This window comes from Antechinus flavipes, chromosome 3, assembly GCF_016432865.1.
Source record: "Antechinus flavipes isolate AdamAnt ecotype Samford, QLD, Australia chromosome 3, AdamAnt_v2, whole genome shotgun sequence".
NCBI classification, from domain to species: domain Eukaryota; kingdom Metazoa; phylum Chordata; class Mammalia; order Dasyuromorphia; family Dasyuridae; genus Antechinus; species Antechinus flavipes.
This window is the reverse complement of record NC_067400.1, coordinates 387,288,390-387,301,821: the sequence shown is the minus strand read 5'-3', so window position 1 is coordinate 387,301,821 and position 13,432 is coordinate 387,288,390. Positions and strand designations below refer to the sequence as shown.

The following is a 13,432-nucleotide window of genomic DNA, read 5'->3' as shown; positions in this document are numbered from 1 at the left end:
CTTATGTAGGAGAATCAGTATCTTTCACTCTTGTAATATTTAGATTTGTTTAAAACTTTATATAACAAAAGGTGAACTTCATTTACTAATAGGTATACTGAAAAGTTGTATGTAAATATCATGTTTTGTAAGAGAAACACATTTTGACATTAACTGATATTATAATGTTAGAGGTACCTTCTCTGTTCTCCATCTTAATTAGCAGTAGCACAAACCACTCTGATTTCCTTGACTGAAAAAGCACTTAGTAGTATGTAATATGATACTTAAATTCATTGGAGGACTTCCATTTAAAGGCATCCTACAGTTAATCATTTTATAAAACTAAGAACTCTTTTGTAATGACAAGAATCCCGGGGACTTCCGGTTAAGATGGCAGGGGGACTTCCGGTTAAGATGGCGGAGAGGAGGCACACAGCTGCATAAGCTCCACGCTTTCTCTCACTATCCATTTCATTACAAGCCTCTGAATTAATGCTTGACTGAAAAAAAACCCATATATAGTTACCAAGAGAAGCCATCCTTGAGATTCGCCAAGAAAGGTCTGTCTTTACTGGAGGGCTGGGACGGTTTTAGATCGGGCGCAGGCAGCGGGCAGCGGGAGTGGAGAGGGGGTGGGGAGCGATCGCAGCCGTCTCTGCGGGGAGAGCTTCGCTACAGGTTTGGATACTTTGCTCCGGCAGCAAGTCAGCAGCCCAGCAGAGAAGCTAAAAACACCGGGGATGAAGAACACAACCCCAAACAGCTGGAGTCTCTCGGGACCTGGCCGCCCTCCCCTTCCCCCCCCCCCCCCCCCCCAGTGACTCAGCACACTCTGGGATCTCAGAGCGCAGGCACAGCACAGTCCTGCTAGTGCCTCACTGCTGCCCCCCACAGTCTGGAGAGGAAGCTCGGTAACATACCCAGCCCCTCCCCCAAAGAAAGACTCCAGTTTTTTCTGTTTTTCTTTGGTAGTTTGTCTCTGATTAATAGACAGAATGAGCAAGAAGCTGAAGAGGACTTTAACCCTTGACAGCTTCTATACAGATAGAGAGCAGACTCTAAATCCTGAGGAGACTAAAAACAGGCAGTCCCCAGGTGAATCCCCAAAGAAGGAGATCATCTGTTCCTCAGCACAGATGAACCTCACAGAAGTGATTAAAAAGGCTCTCACAAGGGAGCTAGAAGAAAAATGGGAAAAGCAGAGTGAGGCTTGGCAAAAGGAGAGGGAGGCTTGGGAAAAGGAGAGGGAGGCTTGGCAAAAGGAGAGGAAGCTTGGGAAAAGGAGAGGAGGCTTGGCAAAAGGAGAGGGAAGCTTGGGAAAAGGAGAGGGAGGCTTGGCAAAAGGAGAGGGAAGCTTGGGAAAAAAGCCTGGAGAAAGTTAAAGAGAGAGTGGATAAAGAAGTAAAATCCTTGAAAAATAGGATTGGTGAACTGGAAAACAAAATTGGCGAAATGGAAAAAAATTCCACAGAACAAAAGAACTCAATGGGACAATTAGAAAAAGATTTTAAAAAAGTGAGTGAAGAAAATACTTCACTGAAAATCAGAATTGAACAAGTGGAATTGAATGACTCAAGGAGACAAGAAGAATCAGTCAAGCAAATCCAAAAAAATCAAACAATGGAAAAGAATGTGAAATACCTTCTGGGGAAGTCAACAGACCTGGAAAACAGATCCGGGAGAGACAATCTGAGAATCATTGGACTGCCAGAAAAGAATGATGAAAAAAAGAGCCTGGACACTATTTTCCAGGAAATTATCAAAGAGAACTGCCCAGAAGTCATAGGAACAGAGGAAAAAATAAACATTGAAAGGATTCATCGATCACCCACTGAAAGGGATCCTAAAATCAAAACACCAAGGAATATAGTGGCCAAATGCCAGAACCTTCAGATGAAGGAAAAAATATTGCAAGCGGCTAGAAAAACCCAATTCAAGTATCAAGGAGCCACAATAAGGATCACCCAGGATCTGGCAGCATCCACATTAAAAGATCGAAGGGCCTAGAATATGATATTCCGAAAGGCTAAGGAACTTGGTATGCAACCAAAAATAACTTACCCAGCGAGAATGAGCATCTTTTTCCAGGGAAGAAGATGGACATTCAACAAAGTAAGCGAATTTCATCTATTTCTGATGAAAAAGCCAGAACTTAACAAAAAGTTTGATCTACAAATATAGAACTCAAGAGAAATCTAAAAAGGTAAAGATTAATCTTGGGAACTATATTTTGACTATATAGATGTATAAAGAATACATGTATACCTTGTTCTAGAAATTGATGTGGAAAGGACATTGTACCAGAAAAAGGTAAAGTGGGGGTAGTACATCTCATGAAGAGGCATAGGAAACCTATTATATCTGAGAGAAAGAATGGAGGGGGATGAATATAGTGGGTATCTTACTGCCTTCAGAATTGGCTTTAAGTGAAAAATCTTAAGACATATTCAATCTATGGTGAAACTTCTCCCACCTCATTGAAAAGTGAGAAGGGAAAAGTGAAAAGGGAAGGAATAAGCTAAGCAGAAGGAAATACGGAAACTGGGAGGGAAAGGGGTAAGATAGGGGGAGGAACTCTAAGGCGGGGGGAGGGATACTAAAAAGGGAGAGCTGTGAGAAGCAAGTGGTGCTCACAAGCTTAATACTGGGAAGGGGGGAAAGGGGAAAGAAGGGAGAAAAGCGTAAACCGGGGTTAACAAGATGGCAAGTAATACAGAATTGGTCATTCTAACCATAAATGTGAATGGGGTAAACTCCCCCATAAAGAGGAAGCGGTTAGCAGAATGGATTAAAAGCCAGAATCCTACAATATGTTGTTTACAGGAAACACACCTGAAGCGGGGAGATACATGCAGGTTAAAGGTAAAAGGTTAGAGCAAAATCTACTATGCTTCAGGTGAAGTCAAAAAAGCAGGGGTAGCCATCCTGATCTCAGATCAAGCTAAAGCAAAAATTGATCTAATTAAAAGAGATAAGGAAGGGCACTATATCTTGCTAAAGGGTAGCATGGATAATGAAGCACTATCTATATTAAACATATATGCACCAAGTGGTGTAGCATCTAAATTCTTAAAAGAGAAATTAAGAGAGCTGCAAGAAGAAATAGACAGTAAAACTATAATAGTGGGAGATCTTAACTTCGCACTCTCAGAATTAGATAAATCAAACCACAAAATAAATAAGAAAGAAGTCAAAGAGGTAAATAGAATATTAGAAAAGTTAGATATGATAGATCTCTGGAGAAAATGTAATGGAGACAGAAAGGAATACACTTTCTTTTCAGCAGTTCATGGAACCTATACAAAAATTGACCATATATTAGGACATAAAAACCTCAAACTCAAATGCAGTAAGGCAGAAATAGTAAATGCATCCTTTTCAGACCACGATGCAATGAAAATTACATTCAACAAAAAACCAGGGGGAAGTAGACCAAAAAATAATTGGAAACTAAATAATCTCATACTAAAGAATGATTGGGTGAAACAGCAAATCATAGACATAATTAATAACTTCACCCAAGAAAACGATAATAATGAGACATCATACCAAAATGTATGGGATGCAGCCAAAGCGGTAATAAGGGGAAATTTCATATCTCTAGAGGCCTATTTGTATAAAATAGAGAAAGAGAAGGTCAATGAATTGGGTTTGCAACTAAAAATGCTAGAAAAGGAACAAATTAAAAACCCCCAGTCAAACACTAAACTTGAAATTCTAAAAATAAAAGGAGAGATCAATAAAATTGAAAGTAAAAAAACTATTGAATTAATTAATAAAACTAAGAGTTGGTTCTATGAAAAAAACAACAAAATAGACAAACCCTTAGTAAATCTGATTAAAAAAAGGAAAGAGGAAAATCAAATTGTTAGTCTTAAAAATGAAAAGGGAGAACTCGCCACTAACGAAGAGGAAATTAGAGCAATAATTAGGAGTTACTTTGCCCAACTTTATGCCAATAAATTCGACAACTTAAAAGAAATAGAAAAATACCTCCAAAAATATAGCTTGCCCAAACTAACCGAGGAAGAAGTAAATATCCTAAACAGTCCCATCTCAGAAAAAGAAATAGAACAAACTATCAATCAACTCCCTAAGAAAAAATCCCCAGGACCAGATGGATTTACATGTGAATTCTACCAAACATTTAAAGAACAATTAACTCCAATGTTATATAAACTATTTGAAAAAATAGGGATTGAAGGAGTCCTACCAAACTCCTTTTATGACACAGACATGGTACTGATACCTAAACCAGGTAGGCTGAAAACAGAGAAAGAAAATTATAGACCAATCTCCCTAATGAATATTGATGCTAAAATCTTAAATAAAATATTAGCAAAAAGATTACAGAAAATCGTCACCAGGATAATACACTATGACCAAGTAGGATTTATACCAGGAATGCAGGGCTGATTCAATATTAGGAAAACTATTAGCATAATTGACTATATCAATAACCAAACAAACAAAAACCATATGATCATCTCAATAGATGCAGAAAAAGCATTTGATAAAATCCAACATCCATTCCTAATAAAAACACTTGAGAGCATAGGAATAAATGGACTTTTCCTTAAAATAGTCAGGAGCATATATTTAAAACCATCAGTAAGCATCATATGCAATGGGGAAAAACTGGAACCTTTCCCAGTAAGATCTGGAGTGAAGCAAGGTTGCCCACTATCACCATTATTATTTAATATCGTATTAGAAACACTAGCCTCGGCAATAAGAGTCGAGAAAGATATTAAAGGAATTAGAGTAGGCAATGAGGAAACCAAACTATCACTCTTTGCAGATGATATGATGGTATACCTAGAGAATCCCAGAGATTCTACTAAAAAGCTATTGGAAATAATTCATAATTATAGCAAAGTAGCTGGCTACAAAATAAATCCCCATAAATCCTCAGCATTTTTATACATCACCAACAAAACCCAACAGCAAGAGATACAAAGAGAAATCCCATTCAGAATAACTGTTGATACCATAAAATATTTGGGAATCTATCTACCAAAGGAAAGTCAGGAATTATATGAGCAAAATTATAAAAAAGTCTCCACACAAATAAAGTCAGACTTAAATAATTGGAAAAATATTAAGTGCTCTTGGATCGGCCGAGCGAACATAATAAAGATGACAATACTCCCTAAACTAATCTATTTATTTAGTGCTATACCAATCAGACTTCCAAGAAAATATTTTAATGATCTAGAAAAAATAACAACAAAATTCATATGGAACAATAAAAAGTCGAGAATCTCAAGGGAATTAATGAAAAAAAAATCAAATGAAGGTGGCCTAGGTGTACCTGATCTAAAATTATATTATAAAGCAGCAGTCACCAAAACCATTTGGTATTGGCTAAGAAATAGATTAGTGGATCAGTGGAAAAGGCTAGGTTCACAAGACAGAATAGTCAACTATAGCAATCTAGTGTTTGACAAACCCAAAGCTCCTAACTTCTGGGAAAAGAATTCATTATTTGATAAAAACTGCTGGGATAATTGGAAATTAGTATGGCAGAAATTAGGCATGGACCCACACTTAACACCATATACCAAGATAAGATCAAAATGGGTCCATGACTAGGCATAAAGAACGAGATTATAAATAAATTAGAGGAACATAGAATAGTTTATCTCTCAGACTTGTGGAGGAGAAAGAAATTTGTGACCAAAGATGAACTAGAGACCATTACTGATCACAAAATAGAAAATTTTGATTACATCAAATTAAAAAGCCTTTGTACAAACAAAACTAATGCAAACAAGATTAGAAGGGAAGCAACAAACTGGGAAAACATCTTCACAGTTAAAGGTTCTGATAAAGGCCTCATTTCCAAAATATATAGAGAACTGACTCAAATTTATAAGAAATCAAGCCATTCTCCAATTGATAAATGGTCAAAGGATATGAACAGACAATTTTCAGAGGATGAGATTGAAACTATTACCACTCATATGAAAGAGTGTTCCAAATCATTATTGATCAGAGAAATGCAAATTAAGACAACTCTGAGATACCACTACACACCTGTCAGATTGGCTAAGATGACAGGAAAAAATAATGATGAATGTTGGAGGGGATGCGGGAAAACTGGGACACTAATGCATTGTTGGTGGAGTTGTGAACGAATCCAACCATTCTGGAGAGCAATCTGGAATTATGCCCAAAAAATTATCAAATTGTGCATACCCTTTGATCCAGCAGTGTTTCTATTGGGCTTATATCCCAAAGAAATACTAAAGAAGGGAAAGGGACCTGTATGTGCCAAAATGTTTGTAGCAGCCCTGTTTGTAGTGGCTAGAAACTGGAAAATGAATGGATGCCCATCAATTGGAGAATGGCTGGGTAAATTGTGGTATATGAATGTTATGGAATATTATTGTTCTGTAAGAAATGACCAGCAGGATGAATACAGAGAGGACTGGCGAGACTTACATGAACTGATGCTAAGTGAAATGCGCAGAACCAGGAGAGCATTATACACTTCACCAACGATATTGTATGAGGACATATTTTGATGGAAGTGGATTTCTTTGACAAAGAAACCTGAGTTTCAATTGATAAACGATGGACAAAAGCAGCTACACCCAAAGAAAGAACACTGGGAAACGAATGTGAACTATCTGCATTTTTGTTTTTCTTCCCGGGTTATTTATACCTTCTGAATCCAATTCTCCCTATGCAACAAGAGAACTGTTCGGTTCTGCAAACATATATTGTATCTAGGATATACTGCAACATATCCAACATATAAAGGACTGCTTGCCATCTAGGGGAGGGGGTGGAGGGAGGGAGGGAAAAAAAATCGGAACAGAAACGAGTGTCAATATAAAGTAATTATTAAATAAAAATTAAAAAAAAAAAGAATCACTTTCATTTCTCTCTCCATTTCACCTTCCTTTTTAAAAGTTCTAAAATTTATTTTCTTAATTAATTGGGACAAAGCTTATGGCTTTTTGTGCTTTTAAAATAGAGGATCTTCATGTCATAAGCATGACATTTCCTATTCTGTTGAACACCAAAAATATGGCAATGGTCATGATGATTGGCCAGGTATATTAATCATAAGATAAGCAAATTGGACTTACCATCACAGCAGGATTTTTCACAGTAATACATGGGGTAGTAGCTCTCAGGGCTCCACTAATGCCATGGTAGTATTTAAAACATATTTTTATTTCCGCTGTAAAACAAAACAAGAATGCAATCAATCACTATAGTAGCATCAAATAACTCTCAAATTAAATATGGATGTGAAGCCAAACTGGGCTCCAATAATCCCACTCAGTTGGAATGACTATTTCATTTCTAAAAACCAAATCAGATAGCAACAAATTGTTCTGCTTCCTGTTTCCTTTTATATCTCAACAACTTCTCCGAAAGTCTGAGAAGAATGCTTTATACCCATGTTGTACAGAAGATGTATTCAATTTAAACTCAGACAACTCTTACTGAAACTTATTGTGTGTGGTTCACTGTACTAATTGGTAAGGATCTGGGAGGGGGGGGAATGGTCACTGTACCCTTTCCTTCAAGGAGTTTATAATATAATTAGACAAAAAGTCCATTTTCTCTCTAGGTCTCAGTTTCCTAATCTGTAAAAATGAAAAAAAATTGTGAAAAAAATACAGGCTCTAGAGGCAGAGACCTGAATTTAAGTTTTGCCTTGAAACCAATTATTGGATCTTGGACAAATTATTTAACTTTCCTAGGTTTCAATTTTCTCACCTTCTAAAATAATGAGATTGGTCTAGATGGCCTCTGAGGTTCTTTCTAGTCTAGAACTATAATTATATCTAATCTAAACTATTCAAAATCCAGGATATAAAATACATATGTGCATGCATAACATATATATATATATATATGTATAGGTTTTTCCCCAGGCACATTTCCCAGCTATCACTAAAGGCACACTTTATGGAAATGTCAGTTTTATTAAATGAAAACATAGCAAAACAGGTTTTAATTGTGCTTACTGAGATTTTTGTGAGATTTTCAAACTGTTTTAAGGCAAACAGATTTAGTGATTTTTCTCTCATTGTGAAGTAGGATATTTATTTCAGTAAATTTCTTTAGATAAATGTCAATGTCTATTTTTCATGAAAATCACTTTATAGCAAGCTAATTTTGAAATCAACATAACCCTTAAAATGGGTTTTTAAGACTATATGATGATCAACTATGATGCACTTGACTGCTTTCAACAATGAAGTGACTCAATTCCAATACACCTGTGATGGAAAGAGCCATCCACATCTGCATCCTCATTTACATCTACATCTGCATCCAGAAAGAGGACTATGGAGACTGAATGTGAATCAAAGATATTTTCACCTTTGTTATTGTTTGTTTGTTTGCTTGGGGTTTTTTCTTTCTCATTTTTCCCCTTTTGATCTTGTGCAGCATATGGAAATATATTTAGAAGAATTGTATATATTTAATCTATAGTGTACTACTTGCTATCTAAGAGAGGCGTAAGGAGGGGAAGGAGAGAGAGAAACTTGGAATACAAGGTTTTGCAAGGATGAATGTTGAAAACTATCTTTGCATGTACTATGAAAAATAAAAAGCTATTCTTACTATTATTTTAAAAAGAAGGAAAAAATGGGGCTTTACCATGCTAGATTATGACTTTAACTTAAAACTTTCAACAAATTCTTATATTCTATTTTTAGTATATTTATGACAGAATTACAACTATATTATGTTTACTCTTACCATATATTGTTATCTAAAGTTAGCTTAAAATCAAATTTGATTAAAAAATTAAGTTATCTTTTTTAAAGGATTTAATATTTAACAAATTCTCTTCATCACAGATTAAATAGATAAATAAGCTTTCAGTAGGTGAGTATTTAAAAAATGTTTCCAAGCATCTATTATCATTTAAAATGCTGTGTCTGAAACCCTGCAACTTTATCCTTTCATCAGGAAACTTTAATAGACCAATATTGGATTGGTTTGGATGCCTATTAATCTCCAAAAATTAAGGTTTCCTCTAAATATATTCAATACATAAGAAAAATGATTAAATAAATACAAAAGCTTATTGCTTTTCTGGAAAAGTATTTATAATCTGAAATATATCAAAGGGCGTAAATAGAGAGTGTATCAAAGATAATTCCTTCTGTCATAAGAATTTCTCTTGGGACAATTGCTTTAGAACTATTAATGTGCTTTTTTGCCAAGATGTCGTTTTCCATAGGGAAGCTTCTTAAAGGAAAGTAAATGGGGGTTAGAGGGAAGGAAGAAAAGAATTTATTGTCACCAGGGACACGATTTTTCAACCAAACTTCAGGGGATTGCTTAAGCAATTTGTCCCAATTATCACAGGTATATCTGAACCAAGATTTAAACGTTAATAGGTCCTCTCATTCCAAAACCAATACTCTTTCCATTGTATAATGCTGAAAAAACATTTAAACCTGAAACTTATATTGGAAAAGCAATTATTAAGTGCTCCAATAAGACTGTGTAAATGAGACACTATTAATCATTTAAAATGTTTTTTTAAAGAATTAATAGTTCTTAAAGGGTTTAATTAATCAATAGATGATCAATGTAGAATAACTTTATTCTGGTTAATCAATAGAGGAAGAACTTTTTCATATAATTTGGCCTTCTTATGTTATTATTTAATCATTTCAGTCATCTAACCCTTCATAAATCCTTCGGACTTTCCTTAGCAAAGATACTGGAGTGGTTTGCTATTTCTTTCTCCAGCTCATTTAACAGATGAGGAAACTGAGGCAAGCAGGGTTAAGTGACTTGCTAGGTCACAAAGCTAGTAAGTGTTTGAAGCCAGACTTGAACTCAGGAAGATGAGTCTTCGTGACTTTAGGCCCAATAGTCTATCCAATGCTCAATATAGATGTTTATAAATTGACCTTTAAGGACATTAAACAATTTTTTTCTTTTTTAAAAAAATATAACATTTTTATTTAAAGTTTTGAATTCCAAATTCTATGTCTCTCTCCCTTCTTACTTTTCTTCACTCTCCCTGAGATAATAAGCAAATATAGGCTATACATGTGCAATTAGGCAAAATATTTCCACATTAATAATTTTGTACAATAAGATTCAAATAAGGGGGAAAAGAAAGTGAAAAACAGCATGCTTTGGTCTATATTCAATCACTATCAGTTCTTTTTTTCTGGAGATGGATTGTATACTTCATCACTAGTCTTTGGGGTTGTCTTAGAACACTGTATTGCTGAGAAGAGCTAAGTCATTTATTCATTGAATAATATTGCTGTTATTGTGTAGAATGTTCTCCTGGTTCTGTTCACTTGTGAACATCTGAAATCATCCTGTTTGTAATCTTATAGTACAATAAGATTCCATTCTAGTCATATACCTTAGCTTGTTCAGCCATTCTCCAATTGATTTCCCCTTGGACTGATTTCCCCTTGGATTGAAATCCCCTTGGATTTCCAATTCTTATCCACCACAAAAAGAGATTCTATAAATATCTTTGTACAAATAGGTCTTTCCCCCTTTTTTTGGATGTCTTTGGGATATAGTGTGGTATTGCTGGCTCAAAAAAGTCTATGCACAATTTTATAGCCCTTTGGACATAGTTCCAAATTGTTCTCCAAAATTCTTGGATCAGTTCACAAGTCTACCAACAGTGCACAAATGTTCCAGTTTTCCACATCTCCTTCAGTATCCAACATTTTTCTTTTTTGTCATTTTAGCTACTTTGATAAGTGTGAGGTTGTACCTGAGAATGGTTTTATTTATTTCTTATTTATGTTCTCTGATCAAGAGTGATTTAGAGCATTTTTTCATATGACTATAGTATTTTTATAAATTTGATGCAGTTCTCTTTATATTTGAGAAATGAGGTCTTTATCAGTGATATTTGTTATAAAAATTGTTTCTCAGTTTTATGCTTTTTTTTATAATGTCTGTTGTGTTGGTTTTGTTTGTGTAAAATCTTTTTAATTTTGAATAATCAAAATTATCCTATAGTGTCCTCTATAGTTTCTTTGGTCCTAAATTCTTCCTATATCCATAAATTTCCAAGAGCTCTTAATTTGCTTTTGATATTATCCATATACAAATTTTGACTTTATTTTGGTACTCAGATGAAATAAATGCTGGTCCACATTTAGTTTCGACCATACCATTTTTCAGTTTTCCCAGCAGTTTTTGTCAAATAATGAGTTTTTGTTAGAAAAACTTGGACTTTTAGATTTATCATATATTAGATTACTATGGGCAATTATTATAATGTAGTTTGTACTTAATTATTCTAGTTATCTACCATTCTAACCAGTACAAGATTATTTTGATAATTATTACTTTATAGTACAATCTGAGGTCTGATATGACTAGACTGTCTTTCACATTTTCTTTTCATTGAATCTCCTGATATCCTAGAGCTTTAATTTTTACAGATGAATTATTATTTTTCCTAATTCAATAAAATGATTTTTGATAGTTTGAGCAACCTAATTTAGGTAGAATTATCATTTTTACTATATTGGCTGTCTAGCTATGATTAATATTTTCCTAATTGTTTAGATATGATTTTATTTGAGCAAAAAGTGCAAAAATAATTGCATTTATATAGTTCCTGGGTTTGTCTTGGCAGTTATATTATATTGTTTACAGTTATTTAAGTGGAATTTCTCTGTCTCTTGTTGCTAAGTCTTTCTTGGTGATATAGAGAAATGCTAATGATTTATGTGGATTTGTTTCTAACCTGCAACTCAGATAAATGTGTGAATAATTTCAGGTTATTTTTTAGTTGATTCTCTAGGATTTTCTAAGTTTACATCATCTGTATCATATCATCTGCAAAGAATGATAATGTTGTTTCCTCACTGCCTATTCTAATTCTTTTAATTTTTTCTGCTCTTATTTCTATAGCTAACATTTCTAGTACAATATTAAATAACAGAGGTGATAATGGGCATTCTTTTTTCACCCCTCATTGTACTGGGAAGGCTTCCCATTATAGATAATATTTGCTGATGGTTTTAGATAAAGATTGCTTTCCATTTTAATTAAAGTTCCATTTATTCCTATGCTCTCTAGTGTCTTTAATAGAAATAGATAATATATTTTGTTGAATATACATCTATTATGCATCTATTGACATAATCATATGATTTCTGTTGGTTTTGTTATTATATTATCAATTATGCTGATAGTTTTACTAATATTGACCCACCATGGATTCTTGCTATCTATTCCATATGATCATAACGTAATGTCCTTTTGATATATTGCTATAATTTCTTCATTAATATTTTTTGTTTGAAAAATTTTGGATCAATATTCCTTAGGGAAATTGCTCTATAATTTACTTTCTCTGTTTTGGTTCTTCCTGGTTTGGGTATTAGTACCACATTTATGTCACAGAAGAATACCACATTTATGTCACAGAAGAAATCTGATGACTCCTTCTTAACTTATTTTTCCAAATAGTTTATGTAGTATTTGGATTAATTGTTCTTTAAATGTTGGTAGAATTTACTTATGAATTCATCTCATCCTAGGAATAGTTTTCGAAGTTTATTGATGTCTTGTTTACTTTTCTTTCTAAAATCAGGTTAAGTTTTTTATTTCTTATGTTAATGTGGATAATTTATATTTTTATAGATATTCATCCATTTCATTTAGACTGTCAAATTTATTGACACATAACTGGAGAAAATAGCTCCTAACAACTTTTCAAATTTTTTCTTCAGTGATAGTAAATTCATGCTTTTCATTTTTGATACTAATAATTTGGTTTTCTTCATTCCTTAAAGGATATAATTAGTGAATTTACAATAATAAATACTCAAGGACATAAACTCTTTTTTTTTAAATTAGAGAATCATACAACCAGAATTTCGTGTGTGTCCAGACTACGTGGACATTTTTGTTTGTTTTTTCAAAACAAAAATCTTGCTAGACTAAAGTGAATGTTATTCAATCCCAAAGGACAATCCAGTTTCCATCTTATAAAAAAAAAAAAAAAAGATAAAGGAGCTGGACTAATATCTCTGTGCTCTCGAGGTTATCAAACAGAGAAAATGTCTCTTTAACAAAAAAAGAAGAAAAATTGTATGGCCCTGAGAATGTCACTTAATCTATGCCTTAATCCACTAGAGAAGGAAATATCAAACCACTACATTATCTTTTCCAAGAAAACTTCAACAATCGTAGGGCCTGGTAAGTCATATAGAGTCACACAAAGTAGAACAACACCACAACAACATTCCCATTGGAATTATTTCTTCTTCTACTACTGCTGCTACTAATACTATAGCATTTAGAATGCATTAAAATTATGAATTTTAGCAAAAGAAATTGGAATTATTTTATCCCTCTGGCCAATAGAAACAAGGACTTCAGATAGAATCATAACTAGGAATTTTCACACTAAGCACAAGGTCCTACAAACCCTCTTAGAATAAGCACCACAACAGGCATCCTC

The 13,432-nt window shown here is 34.0% G+C and overlaps 1 protein-coding gene across 1 annotated transcript in view; it reads right to left on the bottom strand.

The window, feature by feature from the left end:
• The window catches only part of HECW2 (HECT, C2 and WW domain containing E3 ubiquitin protein ligase 2), a 295,562-nt gene that overhangs the window by 163,023 nt on the left and 119,107 nt on the right, over positions 1 to 13,432 (bottom strand). Inside the window, exon 3 of the mRNA XM_051985971.1 lies at positions 7,083 to 7,177. Within this exon, the coding sequence (XP_051841931.1) occupies positions 7,083 to 7,177 (95 nt within the window). The remainder of the gene's footprint in view (positions 1 to 7,082; positions 7,178 to 13,432) is intronic.